This window comes from Nannospalax galili, unplaced genomic scaffold (assembly GCF_000622305.1).
Source record: "Nannospalax galili isolate Female #2095 unplaced genomic scaffold, S.galili_v1.0 scaffold95, whole genome shotgun sequence".
NCBI lineage: Eukaryota > Metazoa > Chordata > Mammalia > Rodentia > Spalacidae > Nannospalax > Nannospalax galili.
This window is the reverse complement of record NW_008342393.1, coordinates 4,294,548-4,317,673: the sequence shown is the minus strand read 5'-3', so window position 1 is coordinate 4,317,673 and position 23,126 is coordinate 4,294,548. Positions and strand designations below refer to the sequence as shown.

Genomic DNA, 23,126 nt, shown 5'->3' with positions numbered 1-23,126 from the left:
ATGTCCAGCTTTAAAACTTCTCATTTTGGGGCTAGGGAGATGGCTCTGTAGATAAACCAGGAGACCAGAGTTTGGATCCCCAGAACTGGCATGATGGCTTTCAGTAATCTCAGCTCTCAGGAGGCAGAGAACGGATCTCTGGGGCAAGCTGGCTAGTTAGACAAGTCTTAACTGGTAAGCCCTTGGTTTGGCCCCAGACTAGTGGAACATGACTGAGAAAGACACCCATCAAATTCTGGCCTCTATATGCAAATGCATACACATGTGAATGTGGGCTCATACATGTAAACATATACACACATGCACATAAAATTTTTTTTTCAGATAAGGTTTCACCAAGTAGCCCCAGCTGACCTTGAACTAAAGAGATTGGCCTGCCTCTGCCTCTGGAGTGCTGCCACCACACCCCGTAAGAAAAAATTACTTTGACTAAAATGTTATGGACACTAAATAGTACATAGCTGATTCCTGTTTGTCATTGTGGTCATGCCCTACAGCAACTGAAAATCCTAAACAAATACTGAACCACTGCTCCCGGGAGAACAAAGATCAGTTTCTGGAGAGTCTTTTATCATGTCAGCAACTTCTCCATATGGAACTTTCTTTTCTGTGTTTCTGTGTTAAAGTATCTTATAGAACATTCTGGTGATCCAGAGATATTGTACTCACACCAACAACACTGTAATTTATGCCAGCAGAAAGTTCATCTAACCTCTGTAGGTCTATTAGTCTTCCCGTGCTGGTCACCATTTGAGTACAACATTTAAGAGGCCAGTGAGATGGCTCAGCAGTTTAGGGTACTTGTCACCAAGTCCGATGACCTGAGTTTGATTTCTGGGACCCAAATGGTAGGATGTCAAGTTGTCCTCTGACCTCCATATGTGCTGTGGCATGAGTAAACCCCACACAAAACAAATAAATGTTTAAAAAAAAAAAAAAAAAGCTGTTCCCTGATTTGGGAGTTATAAATTTTAGTAAGAAGACAAATTCGTGAACATGAAATGATGAAATCCACAATTAACGAGGACAGAGTATCAACACCCAAAGTCTGAATCAGGTACATGGATTATCTCCATAAGTGCTTACATAAGTGAAATCCCAAACATCAAAGAAACAGCTTTAAGCCCTATGCATGCATTTCCTAGTTAAAAGTCTCAAGCTGAGATAATCCTTAAGAGCTTATTTTCATCATTCTTGACTCTACTAATTTAGGAGCAACTCAAAGTTCCATATTCATTGTGAGCATCAGGCACACTGCTAAGTGTTCATGCTTCCTTTATCTATTTATTCACTTACTAGATGTCAGAGCACTTCCACTACATGCGAGGAATTGTACAGAGCACAGAACAAAAAGTGATCAACAATGCCCACAGGGTCCCTGTCTGAAGAGTTGATACTCAACAGCTAGACTTACTGAAATCAATAAGCATCTTGCCATAGCCCTGTCTCATATATTGAGGCATAGTAAGGATACAGGATACATTGTAGTTGAGGAATGAATTCTTCTCCTAAAATTAAGAACAAATAGATGAGCAGGTCATGAAAGTTTGGGATCAAAAGTTTCAGGTCCCCCAGTCCCAACAATCACAGAGAGAAAATAAGACTGCTTGCAAAATACCTGTTAATGCTAGGTGGCAAGGCTCACAGCTGTTACATCCATGCCTTATGATGGTAACAGCCATTAATCCTAGGGTCTCTCTAGCTCTGAGACCTCCAGTATCATTTTAAGGGGCTTACTTTAGAACTGTTACAGACCCAAACCATGTCAAAGCCACTCTGCTGAGTCAGCCTGCAGTAGCCCTCTTTAGAGACAACCTGCCTACTGGAAGGAAAGAAAACAAAATACAATTCCTCCGTTTGGAAGGGGTCAAGATATGACCAAATCACATATTTATATGACTCCATTTATATGAAGAAAATGTGATTTTGTAGGCAGAAGGTTCAAGAGAGGTCACAGAGGAGACTGACTGCTAAGGGGTACAATGTTTCCTAAAACAAGGCAAGCTGGGATGACTGCAAGTCACAGAACTCTACCATATACTAGAAGCCACTGACTTGTACAGTTTAATTAGTGAATTGTATGGAACATTGTATTTTATTTAAATTGTTACATCAAAAAACCCTTAAGCTGCCAGACACAGTGGCAACAAGTCTTTAATCCCAGCACTCAGGAGGCAGAGGCAGGATCTAAGATTGAGGCCAGCCTGGTCTCCATAGCAAGTTCCAGGCCAGCTGAGGCTACAGGGAGACCCTGTCTACAAAACAATAACAACAACAACAGCAACAAAACACCCTTCAACTGGGGCTGGAGAGATGGCTCAGAGGTTAAAAGGTCTTATAGAGGACCAGGTTCAGTTCCCAGCACCCACATAGTTAATTCTGTGACTCCAGTTCCTCTGCAGGTTCCTGCACTCAGGTGTGCACAGACACAAACACACACACCTAATTAAAATAATAAAAATAAATCTTTAAAAAATACCTGCATGTATGTGAGTGCACCTGTGTCATGCCTAATGCTACGGAGGTCAGAAGAGTGCTTCAGATTCCTCTATAACTGGAGTTAAGGACGGTTCATAGCAGCCATATGGGTTCTGGGAATCAAACCTGGGTCCTCTGCAAGAGTAGTCAGTGCTCTTAACCACTGAGCCATCTCTCTAGCCCCAATAACAATAAATCTTAAAGGCAAAGGAACACTGTCACTGAAGTTTTTTTTGTTTTGTTTTGTTTTTTTATCTTTGGAAACAGGGTTTCCTTGTAGCCCCAGCTGACCTGGAACTTGGGGGGCACTTGTTTTTTTTTGAGATGGAGTCTCTCTGTAGACTCAGCTGCCCTGGAACTCACTATGATCTCACAAGAGGTCAGCCTCCTCTGCCTCCCAAATCCTGGGATTAAAGGTGTGCACCACCACACCTGGCATGTTTCTGGTTTCAATCGACTAACCTGGAGGAAGGCAAAGCCAGAAGAGTTGGCTTGACTGTAAGATTAGGCTTATGAGTTCATGAGGAGGGCAGGGCCAGTATGTAATAGGCAGCTCCCACATCAAGCACAAAATGAATAAACTAGAACCTTCTAATAATATCACAACAGTCCTGACTCATACTTGTAATCTCAGCAGTCTGGAGGCTTAGGCAGGAAGACTGTCCCAAGTTCAATGCCAGCAGTCTGAGTTTCAGACTAGCTTGGGTGACAGTAAGATCCTGTCTCAGAAAACAAAATTGAACACTTTCATTAAACTATCTATGATACAAAAGTGCCTTTCTTTTCTGTATGGGAAGGCTGTCATTTCTGTTTGCTTCTCTATCAGGGATTTGAGCCCTTAAATGCCAATACCCAGAATACTGCCCTGGCTGTTAAGCATCAAAATCAACAGATCCTACTGACCTTAGAAAAATAGCCAATCAAATGACAGCCAGTATTGTCCGCTTCTGTCATAACGTAGAACAAGAAGGGTTCTACATCGTAGTATAGCGTCTTATGGTCAAGAAAAAGCTTTGCCAGAAGGCATAGATTTTGGCAGTAGATCTGGAAGCAGAGAAAGAGAGTTTGAGAGTCAGTGACTTCTAAACTTACCCAGATCAAAGCCTAAAAAGAAAGACCATACCAGTATTGCCCATGAAACAAAACTATGCTATTGCCAAATACACAAATTTTCTATCTTCTTTGGACCCCATCAATGTCTGACATCAGTACATCTCTTTCACCACTTTTTACCTTGTTTTTCTTGCCATCTACTTCAAACACCGAGATGGAACCTTTGCGATATATCTCATCACCAGGAGGGTGTTTCCACACACACTTGGCCTGCAAGAGAGTAGAGTTCACATGAAGGAATCAAGGCTTCCTACAACACTGTTCCTTAAAAGGGGAAAGGTTTAGAATCCCAGTTTCTTAACTGAGTTAATGGAGAGTTGGACACACTTAAGAACAAAAAGCAAAACTTATTGTTTCCGGTAAAACAAATGAAGGCCTCAAGTTACTGCAATATATTTATATGGTATTGCATAGCTGTTTGGCCCAAGTTTTCTATATTTTATTTTGGCATTATTTCAGGGCAGAAGAATAAAACCACCTACTACATAAAGCCATGTAAGAATACCCTTGCTTATAATAAAATGCCTTATGCCAAAAGGAAATTCTTAAGCAGCTTATGCTGACAGCTTAGTGTTGCTAAGCATGCCACATGCACCTTTACCAGTAACGTCTCATTACCACCTTAGCTTAACTGTCTTTTTTTTCAGATTGGAAAACACATCTACATTAATAAAAACCACAAACCACTCACTATCTGCCCACCTCTCACCATGTTACATCAGGAGAGTGTTCTTCTGTCAATTATTAAAAAAGGTAGAAGGCCTAGCTGAGCAGCAGGAAGCTACAAGGCACTTGATCACAAGAGTGCACAAAGTACCCCCTTTTCCTTACCCTCAAATACCAATAGTTTGGTTTGCTTCATGAAAGGCTTTTTGTTTTGTTCCGAATTTTGTTTTTACTTTATGTGTGTTTGGCCTGTATGTATGTAAGTGTACCATGTGCATGCAATGCCCACAATGCCAGAAGAGGATGTTGGATCCCCTGGAAGTAGAGTTCTAAATGGTTGCTAAATGTTATATGGGTGCTGGGAGCCAAACCCAGGTCCTTTGCAAGAGCCAGTGCTCTTATAATCACTGAGCTATCTCTCCAACTCCACAAAAGGTTTCTCTTGGTTTGTTTTGTTTTGAGACAGGCCTCTCTCTTTAGCCCAGGCTGACCTTGAGCTCACAACCCTTCTGTTAAGATTACACCACCATAACTGGCTTTAAAATTTTTTAATGGGGGCTGGAGAGGTGGCTCAGGAGTTAAGAGCACTGGTTCGATTCCTAGCACCCACTTGGTAGCTAACAACCATCTGTAACTCCAGTTCCAGGGGATCCGATGCTCTCTTTTGTCCTCCGCAGGCACTGCACACAACATGGGTGCACTTACATATATGCAAGCAATACACTTATAACACAAAATAAAAAAAAATATATATTTTAAAGGATTTTAATGTAGGTCAGTGAGATGGTATGTGGGTAAAAGTGCTTACTACCAAGCCTGATAACCTGAGTTCAATCCTGGGAACCTATATGGCAGGAGAGAACCAATTTCCACAAGGTGTTCTCTGATCCTCAGATGTGTGCCATGGCACCTGTGCACTTGCATACAAAAAAATTAACGCAAGTATACACATGAGAATTTTCTTATTGAATAACGTTTTTCTTTTTTTGGGAGACAGGATCTCTCTGTAGCCTCAGCTGGCTTGGAACTCGCTATGTAGACCAGGCTGGCCTCAAACTCACAGAGATCCGCCTGCTTCTGCCTCCAAAGTGCTGGGATTGAAGGTATGCACCACCACCCTGGCTCTCATTACAATTTTGACAACTCAGGCATCAAGTTCCACTGAACATAGTGGTACACACTGGCCATCTTGGTACTCCAGATGCAAATGGAGGATAGCTACAAGTTTGGGGCCAGCCTGAGCTAAAGATAGAGATCCTGGACTTGAGAGATGGCTCAGTGGTGTGCAGAGGACCTAGATTCAATTCCCAGCACCCACACAGAGGTTAACAACTCCCTGGTAACGCCAGTTCCAGGGGAATCTGATGCCCTCTACTGACCTCCATGGGCACTGCATGACACAGGTGCACTTAATGTATATGCAGGCAATACACTCGTACGCATATAATTTTTAGTAACTAACAAAAATCTCTCTCTCACACACACACACACACACACACACACTGTGCTGGATAGTTTTAGTGTCAACTGACACACCTGGGTTGAGGAAGCCTCAACTAGAGAATTGCCTTCACTGGACTGGCCTATGGCCATGTCCATGGGGCACCTTCTTGATTGTTGAGTGATGTGGGAGGGCCCAGCCCACTGTGGTAGTGCCACCCCTGGGAAGGTGGGCCTGTGTTACATAAGAAAGCAGGCTGAGCAGGGCTCAGGAAAGCAAGCCAGTAAGCAGCGGTCTTCCATGGCCTGTGCTCCAGCTCCTGCTTCCAGGTTCCTGCCCTGAGTTCCTACCTTGGGCTCCCTGATGAACTGTGACCTGGGAGATGTAAGCTGAATAAATCCTTTCCTCCCCAAGTTGGTAGTGGTCAGAGTATTTTGTCAAAGTAATGAAGAACAAACTAGAACACACACACACACACACACACACACACACACAAACTTCCAGGACTTATATTCCAGGTTTGGGACTGTAGTTCAATGGTAGAGTACTCGCCCAGTATGTGTGAGGGTCTGTATTCCTTCCCTGGCATCTGGGAGAGGGAGTGGGGATTATTATGCTCTAATTATCACAAGTAAATTAAAATATTAGCTGGAATTGCTTCAAAGTGACATCTCCGTTCCTATTTCCACCCCTTAAGCCTAGTGGTTCTTTCCAACAATAACCAAACTAATACAACTATAACTATTTGCTGAGAAACATTAGCCAAAGAGGGCGTTTCAATGATTACACCTGAAGCAATGGGAATCAGAATAGGCATGGATTAAAATAGGTTTGCATTTCCTAAAATTTAGTCTCTATACTCATAATTCACTAGACCCAGGAGTGTACCACATCCTTCCTGTTTCAACAGGAAGAATGCTTAGAAATGAAATCTGCTGAAACACTGTTACTTTCACTATCCACTATAGGCTGGTTTTCAGGCTGATCTCCCTTGGATGTACACTCATTCAACACACACCTCCTAGACACTCACTGACCAGAACATGAGCTACACTGTCCTTAACCTACCTAATGAAGTGTATGGTATTTTCATCTAGTATGCTATACCCATGAACTGTGGGGAGAGGTAATGCATACTCTCAGGAAGAAAGAGTAGGAAACAAAGATACATATATGACAGGATGTGGTTAAGGTGCCACCTAGCACCAATCCTGGCAGAGGCTCACCCTGAAATGTGGCATTCAGTTCCTTAAGCCTCCATCCTACTGATGTGGACACCTGAGAAATGTTATCTTTATCTCTAGGGCATAATCCAGAAATCCTCTAATATCACCAGCATGGCATGGTCCCAGCAAAGGAATCCAAACAACATACCATGTGCCGACGGAGTATTGTTTGGCTCTTCATGTATTTCAAACAAAATTCACACATGTAGAGACGTCCCAGCCGTGCATACTCTTCAGGATAGGGAGAATGGTACCAAGTATCGAGCTCATAGCGGCCGAAAGCAATCGTTTTAATCATATTGCTCCCCTCTGTGATTTGGCCTTGAAGCCTTAACTTTTCCTATTGCCAAAAAGAAATAAAAGTTTAAAGGATTAGAATCTATCATTCTTGTTTTATTTTTTATTTTATGTGTACGAGTGCATTGCATACATGTGTATAAGTATACCCATGTCATGCAGTGCTCAGGGAGGACAGAAGTGGGTGTTAGATCCCCTGGAACTGGAATACCAGATGGTTGTTAGCCGCATGTGGGTGCTGGGAATCGACAAGGTCTTTTGCAAGAATAACCAGTGCTCTTAACTGCTCAGCCATCTCTCCAGCCCATCATCCTTTTTTTTTTTTTGGTCTTTTTGAGACAGGGTCTCCCTGTAGCCTCAGCTGTCCTGGAACTATGTGGACCAGGCTGGCCTCGAACTCACAGAGATCCGCCTGCCTCTGCCTCCCAAGTGCTAGGACTTGTGCCACCAGGCCCGGCTTTCATCCTTGTTTTTTAAAAATATGTAGTAAGTTTATGCCAGGCTAGCATACTAAACTGTGAAAATAGTCAGCTAGATTTGGGCTCCACCCGAGAAACACACTAAAGAGGGTTACCTGGGTATGGAAAATCGGGCAGGCACCCAGGAAATATGCTGTCTATATTGCCCAGGCACAGGTTATGTATGTATGAGGTAGGAAATGAAATACATATATATATATTTCGAAACAAGGCCTTGTGTATTCTAGAGTCAGCCTCAAACTCAAGCACTCTACCAACAAAGCAACAAAGCCAGATTCTCAGTCCCTTTCCTTTTTTTTGAGACAGGGTCTTCTGGTGGCCTCAGCTGACCTGGAACTCACTACTTAGACCAGACTGGCCTTGATCTCACAATGATCTACTTGCCTCTGCCTTCCGAGTGCTGGGATTAAAGGCATGCACCACCACACCCAGCTGTTTCTGCTTTTAAATTACATTTATTTATTGTGTGTGTAACACAGAGTTCAGAGGACAGATTTTGAGTCATTTCTTCTCTTTCATCATGTGGGTCCTAGGACTTGAATTCAGGTCAGAAATGGTAGGAAGGACCCTCACCTGCTGGATCCACCTCACTGGCCCTTGTTTCTGTTTTTTTGAAAAAGGGTCTCACATAGCCCAGGCTGGCCTCAAACTGCTTCTTTATCTTCCTTCTTCCAACTTTCAAGTGCTGAGATTGTAAGTACACACTGGGCAGCTATGTTGTCTTTCTTTTTTTTAATGTGTATGAGTGTATTGCCTGCATGTGTACAAGTGTACCCGTGCTGTACAATGCCCAAGGAGATCAGAAAAGGTGTCAGATCCCCTGGAACTGGAGCTTCCGAAGGTTGTTAGCCACCATAGGGGTGCTGGGAATCAAACCCTGGTCCTCTTCAAGAACAGCCAATGCTCTTAACCACCTAGCCATCTCTCCGGCCCACAACAATGTTTTCTAAGTACAACTGAGTGAAGAACTGTGAAAGGCTGGCTTAGGTACTGCTCTTCACAGCAAGAGAGAAGAGCAGGTAGTGCCAACAACCTCTTCGAGCCCAGAGCAGTCACCAAACCTACACCCTCTCCTATCAGTTTTCAACCATAGTATTTGATATAATAAAAGGGAGGAGGGGACTGGATGAAATTAATTTTACAAACTAAATTTTTCTGAGCACATTTAATTTGCTGAGGTAAACTCAATCATAGTTGATGTAGAAGCTAGGTGTAGTAGCACATGCCTTTAGTACTAGCACTCAGGAGGCAGAAGCAGGTGGATCTCTGTGAGATGGAGGTCAGCCTTGTCTACAAGAGCGAGTTCCAGGCCAACTGGGCCTAAAGGGAAACCCTATCTCAAAAAGACACCCCACCCCCAACTCTACCTAAGAGATGGATATGGTTTTACATGCCTTTAATCCTAGAACTAGGAGAGGGAGGGCAACACTATCTACACAGTGAATTATAGAGAGCAGTTATACTAGACCCTGTATCAAAACAAACAAAAATGAAAAATTCTGCCTAGGTATGGCATGTACCTGTACCTGGAGTCCCCATAGAAGGATTGCATGCCCAGAAGTTTGAAACCTTCTGGGCAACAAGGTGAGACCCATGTCAAAAAAAAAAAAAAAAATCAATAAAGGCCAGGTATGGTAGGGCACACCTTTAATCCCAGCACTAGGAGGCAGATCCAGCCTAGTATACAGGGTGAGGTTCAGGCCAGCTAGGGCTATAGGGAGATCCTGTATGTCCCTGTGGCCCAAGTACAGTCTTCCCCATCCTTTTTCTTCACTGTTATTTTCATGCTTCTAGGGTAAGTTTATTGAAATGCAAAGAAACCCTCCAAAAGAGAAGGTACTGCTGGGCACAGCCCAAGTTCTGAGGGTCTCAGAATTGTAAATTACCCTACAAAGACAAAGGGGCACGCTGGGTTTTAACCAGCCTCATTACAACAACCAAACTGGATCTTCCAGTTGAAGGAGAAAAGGGAAAGAGGATGAGGAGGGGTGATGTGTTTTAAATGTGAATGGTAAGAACTGCCTCAAAAACAAAAAACAAAACAAAACAAAAACAGGTGGGGGAAGGGGAAGAGATTTCAGCACCAAAGTACATCTAATTCCCATCAAACTGGCAACTAATCACTTTTCTTGGCAGTTCTAAGGGCCTTTCCACAAGGTTCTCCCCTCAGTGTGGGGGTTTCGACACTCACCAAATCCTCAGAAGCCCGGGCTTGTGCTCTTCGGAAAAGATCCAAATCATACTCGCTGGTCAAGTTTTCCAAGAGAGGTTCCCGGGTGTTCCCATAGGTCTGTCTGTGCTCCTAGGAAAAATAACCGGAGCATGATACTCTTTGCTGCTACGAACTTAAGTTCATTTCATCCCAATGGATGCCAACTCCAACCAGAAGCTGTTTATGTAGTGCCTACACATTAGGTACATGGGAATGAACTCGGGCAAACTATTCAGTAGGTTAGAGTCAGAGGCCACCAATCACCCATACTACTAAATCTGGACCACGTAAGGGTGGGAAATTCCTAAAGACACTATAAATTCGAGAGTCCTGAGATCTGAAGATACTCCCAGACTTGAAAAAAATAACCAGAGTCTCCAAACCCTAGTGCTTCAAGATGCTGACTGGAAAGGAAAACCTACAAGAAGGGAGGGCAGCAAATTCTCTTGACTCCAATCGCTTCCAGTTCATTAACTGCCCACTCTACAACCCCAGCCCGAAAGCAAAGGAAGAACAAGCTAGAATCCTTAACACGTTTCAGTAAGACTAAGGAAAATAGAAGAGTCACAGAGACTTTTTAAAGCATAAAAAGAACCCAGTTTTAAATAACTGAAACCTTACCATGCTGGTCACAAGTATCTTTTCCCTGGAAGGAAGTTGGAGGGAGACGTCTCTTAAATCTGGTTCTAGCCCTTTCCTCTGCTCTAGACTCCACCTCCCCCAAGAATAGAAGACAAAGAAAGTTAAGTGGAAAAGGCTCATCCCAGGAAGCACATCCTACATTCACACACATTAGCATCTAAAGAAACCAACCCACCCTATTAAAACTTCCGCTGGCTAATCTGCTTCTGCCATTCAGCTTGGTGAAATCTAGTCTCTGTTACTTAAATAATACTTAGTCTATTTCCACAAATATCAATTTTTCCCCTTTTCTACAAGTTCAGGTAGGCCTTGAACTTGCTTAGTAGTCAAGGAAGACCTCAAACTTTTAAAATCTTCCTGCTTCTAAGACCCAAGTACTGGGATTACATGCCCACAACCACAGTGCTGGGGACAGAACCCAGGGCTTTGTGCTGGACAAGTACTCATATACCTATATTTGGGAGATGCAGGGAGGAAACTCAACTCAAGGTCAGCCTTGGCTACATAGCAAGTTCAAGTCTAGCCTGTGCTACATGAGACCTTGTTTCAAAAAAGCAGAAAGCAAACAAGAAAAAATCCTATCCAGCATTTTTAAGTCAGGAAGGGTCCAAATGACCTATCTCAAAAGTGAAAGGCAGACGTCTGAAAGGTTAAACATTTCAGAAGCTTTTATGTCAGATGCTCTCCCTACCTGTATAATTTAAAGGCCCCATTACCTCTTCTAAGTTTCAATTTTCCCAAAGTGAAAGAGATCCAACCTATAGAGTTACTATATGGGTAAAGGGTGCATCACACCTTTGTAAATGACATCATTGTGTAACAACACCTCTGTTTAACTTACAGATAACAAACACCAAACAATTCAGGGGCAAAAATGCCATCTGCCCCCCAGAGCCCACTACCAGTCCTCTACCTAGTCCATAAAGCCAACAGTCTGGCACTGCATGTGTTCAGCTACAAACTTCCTCCAACAACCCACCATACATTGGCCATGTTCTGTTTATTCACAGATCATACACTTATTTGCCTATTCTAGTGACTAAGTAGAAAAATATTCCAATTCTATGAAAAAATAAAAGTCTGAGCAAACACACATCAATACATTATTACACAGTAGTTTCTATCTTTGGGGGTGGGTAATTTTGTTGGTCATGTTGTTTTTGGTTTCCTTCCTACTTTTCCCCACCCTAAGACAGGGTCTCACTGTATAGCCCAGGATGACCAGGAACTGACTATATAGCCCAGGTTGGCTTAAAAATCATGGCAATCCTCCTGCCTCAGCAACTCTCTACAGGTATGAGCCACCACCCTGGCTTTTCTTTCTTCTGTTTTTTTGTTTTGTTTTGTTTTGAAACAGGATCTTGCCATGTTGCCCAGGCTGGCCTCCAACCCTGGGTTTAAGGGATCCTTCCACCTCAGTTTCCCAAGTGGCTGGGACTCTAGGCATACACCACCATGTCTGGCTATATCTCAGTAGTAAACATGTACTAATACATTTTCAATAATAAATAAATCTTTACCGCCGAGCATGGTGGCGCACGCCTTTAATCCCAGCACTCGGGAGGCAGAGGCAGGCAGATCTCTGTGAGTTCAAGGCCAGCCTGGTCTACATAGTGAGTTCCAGGACAGCTGGGGCTGCAGGGAGACCCTATCTCAGAAAGACCAAAAATAAATAAATAAATAAATCTTTACCTAAAAAGCTACATTTTATTCAGTAAAAGACTGAAGACTTAAATGAAAAAAGGACATTAGTTCAAGATACTTAAAAGATAGGCACCTGAAGAGCTACAGTCTACTGAAGAAAATGAAGTAGGTACAATGTAAAAGCTAGAAAATTCCTAAAACGTAAATTGTGGCTATTTTTAGGTAGATTAATCTTCTCTTCCGTATATAACGATCGATTAAACAACGGGGCATGGTGGCCCCACATGTAATACCAGCACTCCAGAATCTGAAACAAGCAAACTGCTATGAGTTCTAGGTCAGCCTGGGCTAGAATGAGCCTTGTCCCAAAAAGCTAAAAAACTTAAAATAATGAAGATTGGGGTTGGAGAGATGGCTCAGCAGTTAAGAACACTGGTTATTCTTGCAGAAGACCCGGGTTTGAATCCCTGCACCACATGGCAGCTAACAACTGTCTGTAACTCCAGTTCCAGGGGATCCGACAGGCTCTTATGACCTCCTCGGGCATTGCTGGACACGACATGGGTACACTTACCAACATGCAGGCAATACAGGTGTACACACAAAAATTTTTTTTTTTAAAAAAAAAAAAAAAAAAAAAAAAAAAAAAAAAAAAAGAAGATCTATTCAAGACTCTATCACCCAAATGAATATATTTTATACTGGAGGAAATTAATTTCTCCATTAAAATAAGCCCACTAGGGGGCTGGAGAAATAGCTCAGCAGTTAAGAGCACTGGCTGTTCTTTCAGAGGACCAGGGTTCAATTCCCAGCATCCACACAGCAGCTGAAAACTATCCTAACTCCATTTCCAGGGAATCCAATGCCCTCTTCTGACCTCAGCAGGCATTGCACTACACTGGTGCACTTATATACATACAGGCAATAGACACACACATAAAATAAAAATAGTGTTTTTGAGCCAGGCATAGTAAAGCATGCCTTTAGTCCCAGCACTTGGGAGGCAGAAGCAGGCAGACCTCTGTGAGTTCAAGGCCAGCCTGGTCTACACAGTGAGTTCCATCCAGGCCAGCTGGGGCTACAGGGAGACCCTGTCTCAAAAAGACCTACCCCCCCACCAAAAAAAGGGGGTCCAGAAATTTGAAGAGTTTTTCCTTTTAATTTTGGTGACACTAGGGATTGAACTCAAAGCTTTGCACGTTAGGAAAGTGCTCTGTTAAGCTACATCCCTAGTCCCTGAATATTTCATCTCATACAGACATTTCTAATGTCAAGTGTTTGTTTCAGTGAGCGGATTTACACCTTCCCCAATACTAGAGCTTGAACCTAGGCCCTTATAAAATGGATTCTAGGGCTAGAGAGATGGTTCAGTGGTCAGGAACACTGGTTGTTCTTGTGGAGGACCTGGGTTCAAGTCCCAGCACCCACATGGTGGCTAGCAGCTGTCTGTGACTCCAGTTCCAGGGAATCCAGTGGCCTCTTCTGTCCTCACGGGCATTGCACAACACGGGTGCACTTAACTATATGCAGGCAATACACTCATACACATAGAATAAAAATAATAAAATATTAAAATAAATAAATAAATAAAAAACAAAATGGGTTCTATCACTGACCTCTATAACCAGCCCTTTATTTATTTGGGACAGGGTCTCATTAAATTGCTGAGGCTAGCTGGAACTTACTTGGTAGCCCAGGTAGGCCTTGAATACATCATCCTCTTGCCTAGCCTTCAGAGTAATTGAGTTGTAGGTCCTTACCACCAGAATCTACTTAAATTTAATTCTTTAAAACTTATAGAGAAGAGGGAAGAAGAAATGGCTCAGTGGTTACGAGCACTGGCTGCTCTTGCAGAGGATCTGGGTTCAGTTCCCAGCACCCAAATGGTGGCTAAATGTCTGTAGTTCCAGGGGATCCTATGCCCTCTTCTGGCCTCTGTGCGCATTGCACACATGTGGTACAGATATCCATGAAAACAAAACACTCATAACACACATAAAAATAAAAACTAAGCCGGGTGTGGTGGCGCACGCCTTTAATCCGAGCACTCGGGAGGCAGAGGCAAGTGGATCTCTGTGAATTCAAGGCCAGCCTGGTCTACATAGCGAGTTCCAGGACAGCTGGGGGTACAGGGAGACCCTGTCTCAAAAAGACCAAAAAAAAAAAAATTATAGAGAATGGACTCTACCAACAGAGCTATGTACCTAGCCCTAGGGAATGCAATTCTCAAAAACAGTATCTAACTATATCTCATTTCTACAAGACTTCTTGCTATACTTTCTACGGCTCCAATATGGGAGAGGGAAGGGTACTAAGTACTAGAGAAGAGATTCTTGGTATTCACCGGATAATCTCCTGTGGAAAATAGCAAAAAGTAAATCTGAAAGATAGACGCTTTGAATCCAATGTGACAGCGAGATTTTAGGCTAATTAAATATTGAACTCTTTCCTTACCATATATTTCTCTTTCTGCTCTTTGCTTAGTCCAGAATTTCTTTTCTTCCTGAGTTCAGCCACCTTCTCCTTGTATCGCAGTTGCCTCTCTGTTGGTGCCTAAGAGAAAAACAAAACTAAGAAGCTGGCTAGAAAACTTATTATGAAGTTAAGCTTCAAAAGTACCAATTTTTAAAAAGATTGTTTTTTGAGATAGGGTCTCATGTAAGCCAAGCTGGCCTCGAACCTGCTATGTACTCAAAGATATACTTGAATTTCTGATCATCTTGCTTCCACCTCCCAAGTGCTAGGGTCATAAGTATGCACTATCATTCATACTTAAAAAAAAGAGAGCATAGGCTGGGTGTAGTGACGCATGCCTTTAATCGTGGCCTAGTCTACATAGTGAGTTCCATCCAGGCAAGCTGGGGCTACAGGGAAACCCTGTCTCAAAAAGAACAAATTAAAAAAAAGAAAGCATATCACTCTGTGGCCCTGGCTGGCAGTCTTTCTGTCTCAAACTCTGTAGTGCTGGGATTGCAGGAATGGGCCACCACACCCAGTTTAAAAAAAAAAAAAAGAATTTTTCTTAAAATAAGAAAGAAAAAGTGCTAGAAACATTACAGTCACACAGTGAATAATGTACTTATTTTATAATTCCAAATCATGTTCCTTTATGATCCCAATCACAATCCTCACTGCCAGTTCAGAAATACAAACTCATTTTAATTAGTATGAATAAAGAATGGAATTCACAGCAGTGTTGTGAGTCATGTCTGTAAAAGCAGCAGAGGCAGCAGGACTGCTCTAAGTTCAAGGCCAGCCTAGTCTACATAGCCAGTTGCAGTTGCAGTCTAGACAGGGCTAGATAGCAAGGTTCCTGTCCCGCCCCCCCCCACCCCCCACTGAAAGATAGATGTCTCCACCAAGACAGAAATACATACAGAACATTCAATCCGTAATATTTACAAAATGTTTACTGTTCTTCAAGTAATGTTTACTTACTGATCCAATCAATGATGGTACAAAAAAACTCACAAGATAAAAAAATGGAGCAAAAATAGACTATGACAGGCAATGAAAAAAGTTTAAGTAGCACTTATGAAGTGCTTTTTGCCTGCCAAGCACTGGGATAGGTACAGCACAAACACAATTTAGATGTCTACCCTGACAGGTAGGCATCATTTACTCCTTCACACTAAAAAAGAAATGACATTTACAGAAGCTGGCTGGCCTGCCTGGCCAATACAGCTAGAGACAGAATCACAGTATTTGGACCCAGATCTGTTCAGCTCCAAAGGCAAACCTCTTCCTCGCCACCACAGCTCTTCTGCTATTCATAACCTATACTCTAACCGAAGAAAATACATGCCTAGATGATAAGCTAGGACTAATATTTTACAAAGGCTGACATTCTGGGAATATTAAATGAGAGACTACATGAAGAAAAGATTCAACAGTTGTAGGAAAAGGTCTTAGAAGAATCTGTGTAACAGCAAAGAATTGTTCAAGGCCTAGAAGGATATATATGTAATCTCTTCTTGGTCTTAGTATAGAATTCTAGCAAAGATCAAAGTCATTTAGGAAGAAGCAAGGAATTAAGTGCAATCTATATGGCTCAAATGTTCAGAGAGAAGGATTAGTACAGAACAAAGATGCTTCTTGGAAATCACAGAAACACAGAAGTAGAAGAAAAATGGCCCAGCTGATAAATGTCAAATACTGAGGAAACGCCACTGGTAACAATGAAAATATGCCAGCAAAGCAGAGGGAGTTTGAAAGCCAACCACAATAGGTTAAAATAAGGATGCCAAATGAGGAAATTGGAACAGCAATGTAACCTTTCAAAGAATCAGAATATTTTTATTACTAGTACCACTACTACTATTATTATTACAAATAACCTAATTCCTCCATTTATGAAGTAGAAGTGTGTGCTTTATGAAAATCAAACATGATTCCAACTTGATGCCTGGAAGTCCAGATATTCAGGTGTATCATGGGAAACAAGAGGCATGGATATGCCTATAAAGATAGTTTTATGGGGCAAAGGAGATCCGAAAGATGGACCTCAATCTGTGACTGGCCAGAGCTTTCACAAGGCCCGTACCTGGTGCCTGGTTGCATGCCTGTTGTTGTCATCTTGCCTGTGGGACAGCATCCTTTCTTCTATCTGCTTATCTCGGCTCTGTGCTCTCACCTGCAACCATCAACAATGTCAATAAATTCACCTGCTTCTAAGACTACATTTACTTAAAGTATAAGAATCCCTGATAATCCCTTGAATTTATGCTGTACTCTTGTAAGTAAAAGTGTTCTCATTATCACAATCTATAAGAAAGAGATAGGTAAGCCTCACAGAATGCTTTCTCAGCCATCAACTGAGAATCTAAGAAATGACATGATCAGAGCTAACTGGCATAAAGCTAAGACTTTAGGTCTGATGCCTCTGGGCCTGGACTTTTTTCACTGTGCTGATAAGAAACTGTGAAGAAGTACAAGAAGAGAATGAGGAAGATGATGTGATTAGAACACCTGGGTCCAGGCTGGGCACAGTGGCATGCATCTACAAGTAGGCAGGTTGAGGCAGTCAAGAGTTCAAGACCAGCCTATGTAGCACTGCAAGACCCTGACTCAAAACAAAACAAAAACAAAAAAAGAGAGAAGGGAGAAAAGGAAGGAGGGAATGAGGGAGAGAGGGAAGGAGGTCAAACCCAGAATTCACGTCTACAGGGAAACTGAACTGTTGTTACATGATCCCAGACAAATCACATCAGCTTTCATTAGTTTCAGTTTCACCATCTGGGAATCGAGACCTCATACCTACTCCTATTCAGTTCTTTAACCCAACAGGCTCAAAACAGAACAAAAAATATTCCCCCAAACATCTGCTCCATTCCACATATCCCCATATCAATATATGATACTGCCCAACAAACTCATCAAGTTCAAACCTGCATGTCATCCTTCATTTTTTCTATCTTCACACTGACTCTATTTGCAAGTCTAGTAGCTTGCTTCCTTTCAAAACACATCCTGAATCCAGCCTATTCTTAGGAATACTAGTCCAAGCTACCACCTACTGCCAGAACTTCTTGGACTAGTCACCACACCAGTCTAAGCTACCACCTACTGCCAGAACTTCTAAGAAGCCTTCCAATCAAAAGCTCTATCCTGTATCACCTCTTCCCACATGCTAGCAAGCTGCCACTAGAATAAACAGTCCTTGTACCAAGGCCTACAGGCCTTCATGGTCTGAATTCTGCTTCCTCATTTCTCATTACGCTTCAGCCATACAACCTAGCTTCAAAGTCTCAAACCCATTATATCCCCAGCTCAGAGCTACTACACTTCCTATTCCGTCTCCTTAGCCATCTCTTCTCCTAGGTCTTTAATATACTGTCTCTTTGACACTATCTATATTTCAGACCAAACACCAGTCTCAGGTTTTCCTTGACCTTCCTCTAGTGAAAGTATGTTACCCTAACTTAGAAACAATTTCTTTCTCGTGGTACTTATCACTATATAAATTCTTATTTAATTTATAAGCTCCCCATGGGCATGTAAACTCCTTGAATGTAGTCTTTTTTAAAAATCTTAGTCACCAGGGGCTAGAGAGATGGCTCAGCGGTTAAGAGCACTGACTGCTCTTGCAGAGGACCCGGGTTCGATTCCCAGCACCCACACGGTACCTACACACCATCCTTAACTCCAGTTCCAGGGGAATCCGACACCCTCTTCTGACCTCCGCAGCACTGCATGACATGGGTGCACTCACATATGTGCAAACAATACACACATACACATAAAATTTAAAAAATAAAAAAAAAAAAGCTTAGTCACCAAATCTTTGGCTATCTGTAAACAGTAGTTAACACATGCAGCCACAAAAAATATAAGACAATAAAAATGATAATACTGCTGACTACAGAGGATTACTGGGAACACAAAAGCAATCACATATACTCAGGTGGTTTAAAATTTAAGAGCTTTAGTGAGGCTAGGGATGTAGCTCAATGGTAGAGGGCTTGCCTAGCTTACACAAAGGCTCTGAGTTCAATTCCTAGCACTATAAGCAAAACAAAAACTCTAGTGCTATTATAAATAAGGAATTAACCTAATCTTCCCATCTGAGATTCTAAATATAATAAAGATATATCATCTTCCTTTATAAATTCTGATCCTCTAAGTACACAGTCCAATAGTAGTGTAGATGATGTGAAGTCTCACTCCTCTCGTAAACATGGAGACTGGAGGAAAAATTCAGGGGCTAGAGAGATGGCTCAGGTGTAAAGGGCACTTATTGCTTTTCCAAAGGACTGGGTTCAGTTCCCAACACCCACATGGAGGCTTATACCTATCCTCAATCCCAGTCCCAGGGGATCTAATGCCCTCTTCTGGCCTCTGAGAGCACCAGGCACATGGTGCACTTACATACATGCAGGCAAAACACTCATACACATAAAATAAAAATAAATAAAATTTTTAAAGGGGGAAAATTCACAACTGAAATGTTTCTTTTTTTCCAGAAATTTCTCCCATTCTGAAATTTTTCTTGTCCTGAAACAAATTGCTTCAAGCAGTGTGTAGCTACTGCTACAGGCCAATGGTTTTCAATGTCATACTTTAGCAAAATTGTTATGTAAGAGCAACTACAGTATCAGACTATCTTTAAAGCCAAGTGATAGAGTTCTGGAAGCATACAGATGACACTTCTTTCAGAGAAAGAAGTCCAGTGCTTGTTCAGCTTCTGGATCAGATGCTGACTGAGCCATTTCTGCTCTCATCTGGCTACACGGTGCGAAGAGAAGACCCTACAGAGTGCAAGCTGTCTTGCTTACAAAAGATTTGGAATGAAAACAAAGCAGAGTAAGGTCTTTGACTGTACAACACATGTAAGTATTGGAAGTACACCACTCTGATGAAAGCTTATTAAACATTCAAAGAAGCGTTCCCCCTGTGATCTGGTAAAGACAACTCGCTGAATCAAGGGGAACTAATGCTAACTTGGGAATCCAATTCGCTTTCAAATGAAACCTGCTCACAAGCATACACCTGAGATTCAGACTTTGTTAGCCAAGGTACTACAACAACAAGAAAAGCAATTAACACTTCAGTGTAATCAAAGTATTTAGTTTGGCTAACTTATCCAAAGACAACTTGAGCAATCTATTTAATTACCATTTTCAATTCTTGCTTCCACATAATTAGTACTTTGATTCCATCCCTGATAGCAGCAGCCCATGTAGGAACAGACACAGAGGATCGTAGGCTCTATTATCAAATATATCATCCCAAATTCCAAAGGTTATATAGGAACTACATTTTTGAAGAAATTAAAAGGAGATGTGACTGATAGTAACCAAAATAGTGTTTTGCAGAAATGAACAGAAGAAGAAAAAAAGTTGGAAATAGTTTAAGAAGCAAAACGACTTCATGGATTTATGCAAACAAAATGTGTTAACACTGAGGTCAGCTGTCTAAGCAAATTTTGCTTTGTAAAAAAAGGCATGTCCCATAGTGAGTTCCAGGACATCTGGGGCTACAGGGAGACCCTGTCTCAAAAAAGACCAAAAAAAAAAAAAAAAAAAAAAAGAGGCGTGTCCCTGGCAGTATAGAGTCAGTTACCAAGGGAAAATAATGCAGTAGTAGTTAAAGTTCCAAATATTCTAAAAATAATTTTCCTATTCATGTCTTCCAAATCACTCATTACATATTACAATTCTTTTTTTTTTGGGGGGGGGGTTCTTTGAGACAGAGTCTCACCGTGTAGCCCTAGCTAGCCTAGAACTCCTTTCTCCCTTTGTTCACTGTTGTATCCCCAGTATTTAGCAAAGTGTAGGCAGGGCAGAGAGCAAGCACTCAGTGGGTATAAGCTGAATAAATGGGCAGTTACCTTGCATTCGTCAGCTGAGAGGTTATGATAGAGCGGGCATCCTGAGATGGAGAAATGTCTCTCGTGTTTTCCTGTAAGATGTCCTGTTAAAGGAGGGAAAACTTAATCTCTAGGAAGAACATTACACTCAGATTTTTCTCCAAAACAAACCCGTTTCCTTGCTGTACCATTTTATCAAGTAAACATCACCAAGGATGTTGTAAGGACCATAATTTGTACCTACCATGAATTCTTCTCTTCCACAGAGCAGACCTGGCAATCTCTGAACACACTTTGTATATGCTCAGTATAAACTGTAGTACCTTCTGATGATGTATTATCAAATCTCAAAATGTCATAAAGTCATACAGCTACAAGACACAAAATTCTAAATAGGATACTTTCTTTTGGTGGAATTAAGCTAAACTCATTAAATCACATACATAAAGAAAGACTCTTTTTTCTACTATGCAAAGCTACCCAATCTACATGTAACACCTTTCAATAAAAAGAAATTTATGAAAAATGAAGGAAATGGCCATTTCTACACTATATGTAAACATATTTTGATAATTCTGAACGAGATTAAGCATACTTTTTTTGGAAGGATGACTGGTTCTGTTTAAAGATTTGGGCCTCCAAAATTAAACTTTCAGAGAGGCAATTATCACAAGATGTTTTTGGGGAAAATATTAAGGATAATACAGAAAGCTTTCTTTAAAGAGGTATCTCTCCTCTATCCTGTTCTCTTTCTTCTTCCTCCCTTTTCTTCCTTTTAGTTTTTTTGAATTTTACTTATTTTTTTTTTATTCTATGTATTGCCTGCATATAGGTAGTACATGCACCCATGTTGTGCAATGCCCACGGAGGTCAGAAGAGGCAGTCAGATCTCCTGGGACTGGAGTTACGGACAGTTGTTAGCTGCCATGTGGGTGCTGGGATTCGAACCCAGGTCTTCTGCAAGAACAACCAGTGTTCTTAACCGCTGAGCCATCTCTCTAGCCCCCTTCCTTTCTTTTTTAAGAAAAAATTTGCACATGTATGTGGGGGCTTGTGTGTATACACAGGCATGTATGTTCAAGGTAGGCACATGCATTGAGGTCAGAGAACACTTCAGTTGGTTCTTGCCTTCCACACTGTCTCTCTTGTTTGGGACCCTGGGCAGCATACTCCAGGCTAGCTGGGTATGAGCTGTCCTGATTGTCCAGTCTTTGTCTCCCATTTCAGGGCAGTAGGAGTCCAGGGATTAACAGATAGACTCACTGAAATGGGGTTCCATTTTCAGGCTTGCTTGTGCAGCAACTGCATTTTCCCACAACACCATCTTCTCAGGCCCCCTTAGGTAGCTTATTTCATTTTGTTTATGTTTTTTTTAGACAGGGTTTCACTATGCAGCCTTAGCTGGCCTGGAACTCACTATATAGACCAGGTTGGCCTCAAACTCACAAACTCCCCTGTCTCCTCAGTACTAGGATTAAAGGAGCGTACCACCATGCCTGGCAGCTTTAGGTACTTTTAAAAAAAAACTATACAGGCAGGAAGGATGGCTCAGGGTTGGTAAAGCACTTGCCGCATAGGTCTGGTGACAAAAATTCGATCCCTGGAACCCACATAAAAAGTACAAGGAGAGAACCAACTCCAAAGTTGTCCTCTGCCCTCCACATACATGCCATGCTAAGTGTCATAGTTAGCTTTAGCTATCAACTTGACACAAATCTAGTCAGTCACCAGGGGAGGCAACCTCAGCTGAAGAACTGCCTCCATCAGACTGGCCAATGGCCACATCTGTGAGGTATTTTCTTAATTGCTAATTGATGTGGGAGAGTCCAGCTCACTGTGGGCGGTGCCATCCCGATAGGTGGGGATGAGCTATATAAGAAAGATAGCTGAACAAGCCAGAGGACACATGCAAGCAGCATTCCTCCATGGTCTCTGTTTTAGTTCCTGTCTCTAGGTTTCTACCTTAAGCTACTGCCCTAGCTTATGTAAATGATGGACTGCGACCTGTAAGATAAAATAAACCCTTTGCTCTCCAAGTTACTTTTAGTTATCACAGCAAACTAGAACATACCCATGCCCACCTACCCACCATAATAATTTTTTGAAATACATAAAACTGAACATTATTTTGTTACATATCTCTTCTTAGATGATTTAAAAATATCAAAGACTGAAAGAGCTAGAGAGGGGCTAAAGAGATGGCTCAGCAATTAAGAACACTGGCTGTTCTTCCAGAGGACCCACAGGCTGTTCTCAACACCCACAAGGCAGCTAACAACCGTCCATAACTCCAGTCCAAGGGACCTGATACCCTCTTCTGGCCTCTGTGGGCACCACACACGTGGTGCACTTGCACATGCAGACAAACACTCATACACATAAAATAAAAATAAAAATAGGGGCTGGAGAGATGGCGCAGTGATTAAGACTGACTGTTCTTGCAGAAGACTTGGGTTCGAATCCCCACACCCACATGGCAGCTAAAAATTATCTCTAACTCCAGTCCCAGGGTATCTGACAGCCTCTTCTGACCTCCATGGCACTGCACGACACAGGTGCACTTACCTACATGCAGGCAATGTACACATACACATAAAATAAAAATAAAAAACAAAATATT

The 23,126-nt window shown here is 42.0% G+C and overlaps 1 protein-coding gene across 2 annotated transcripts in view; it reads right to left on the bottom strand.

Moving 5' to 3' along the window:
• The window catches only part of Kat7 (lysine acetyltransferase 7), a 42,506-nt gene that overhangs the window by 3,983 nt on the left and 15,397 nt on the right, over window positions 1-23,126 (bottom strand). Inside the window, exons 5-12 of one of the 2 annotated variants that reach the window (XM_008838322.2) lie at window positions 20,528-20,610; window positions 16,742-16,831; window positions 14,653-14,751; window positions 9,892-10,002; window positions 7,073-7,264; window positions 3,712-3,801; window positions 3,382-3,522; window positions 1,415-1,508 (exon numbers count right to left, since the gene is read on the bottom strand). In XM_008838322.2, the coding sequence (XP_008836544.1) occupies window positions 1,415-1,508; window positions 3,382-3,522; window positions 3,712-3,801; window positions 7,073-7,264; window positions 9,892-10,002; window positions 14,653-14,751; window positions 16,742-16,831; window positions 20,528-20,610 (900 nt within the window). The remainder of the gene's footprint in view (window positions 1-1,414; window positions 1,509-3,381; window positions 3,523-3,711; window positions 3,802-7,072; window positions 7,265-9,891; window positions 10,003-14,652; window positions 14,752-16,741; window positions 16,832-20,527; window positions 20,611-23,126) is intronic. The other variant, XM_008838323.2, reaches the window with a different exon arrangement.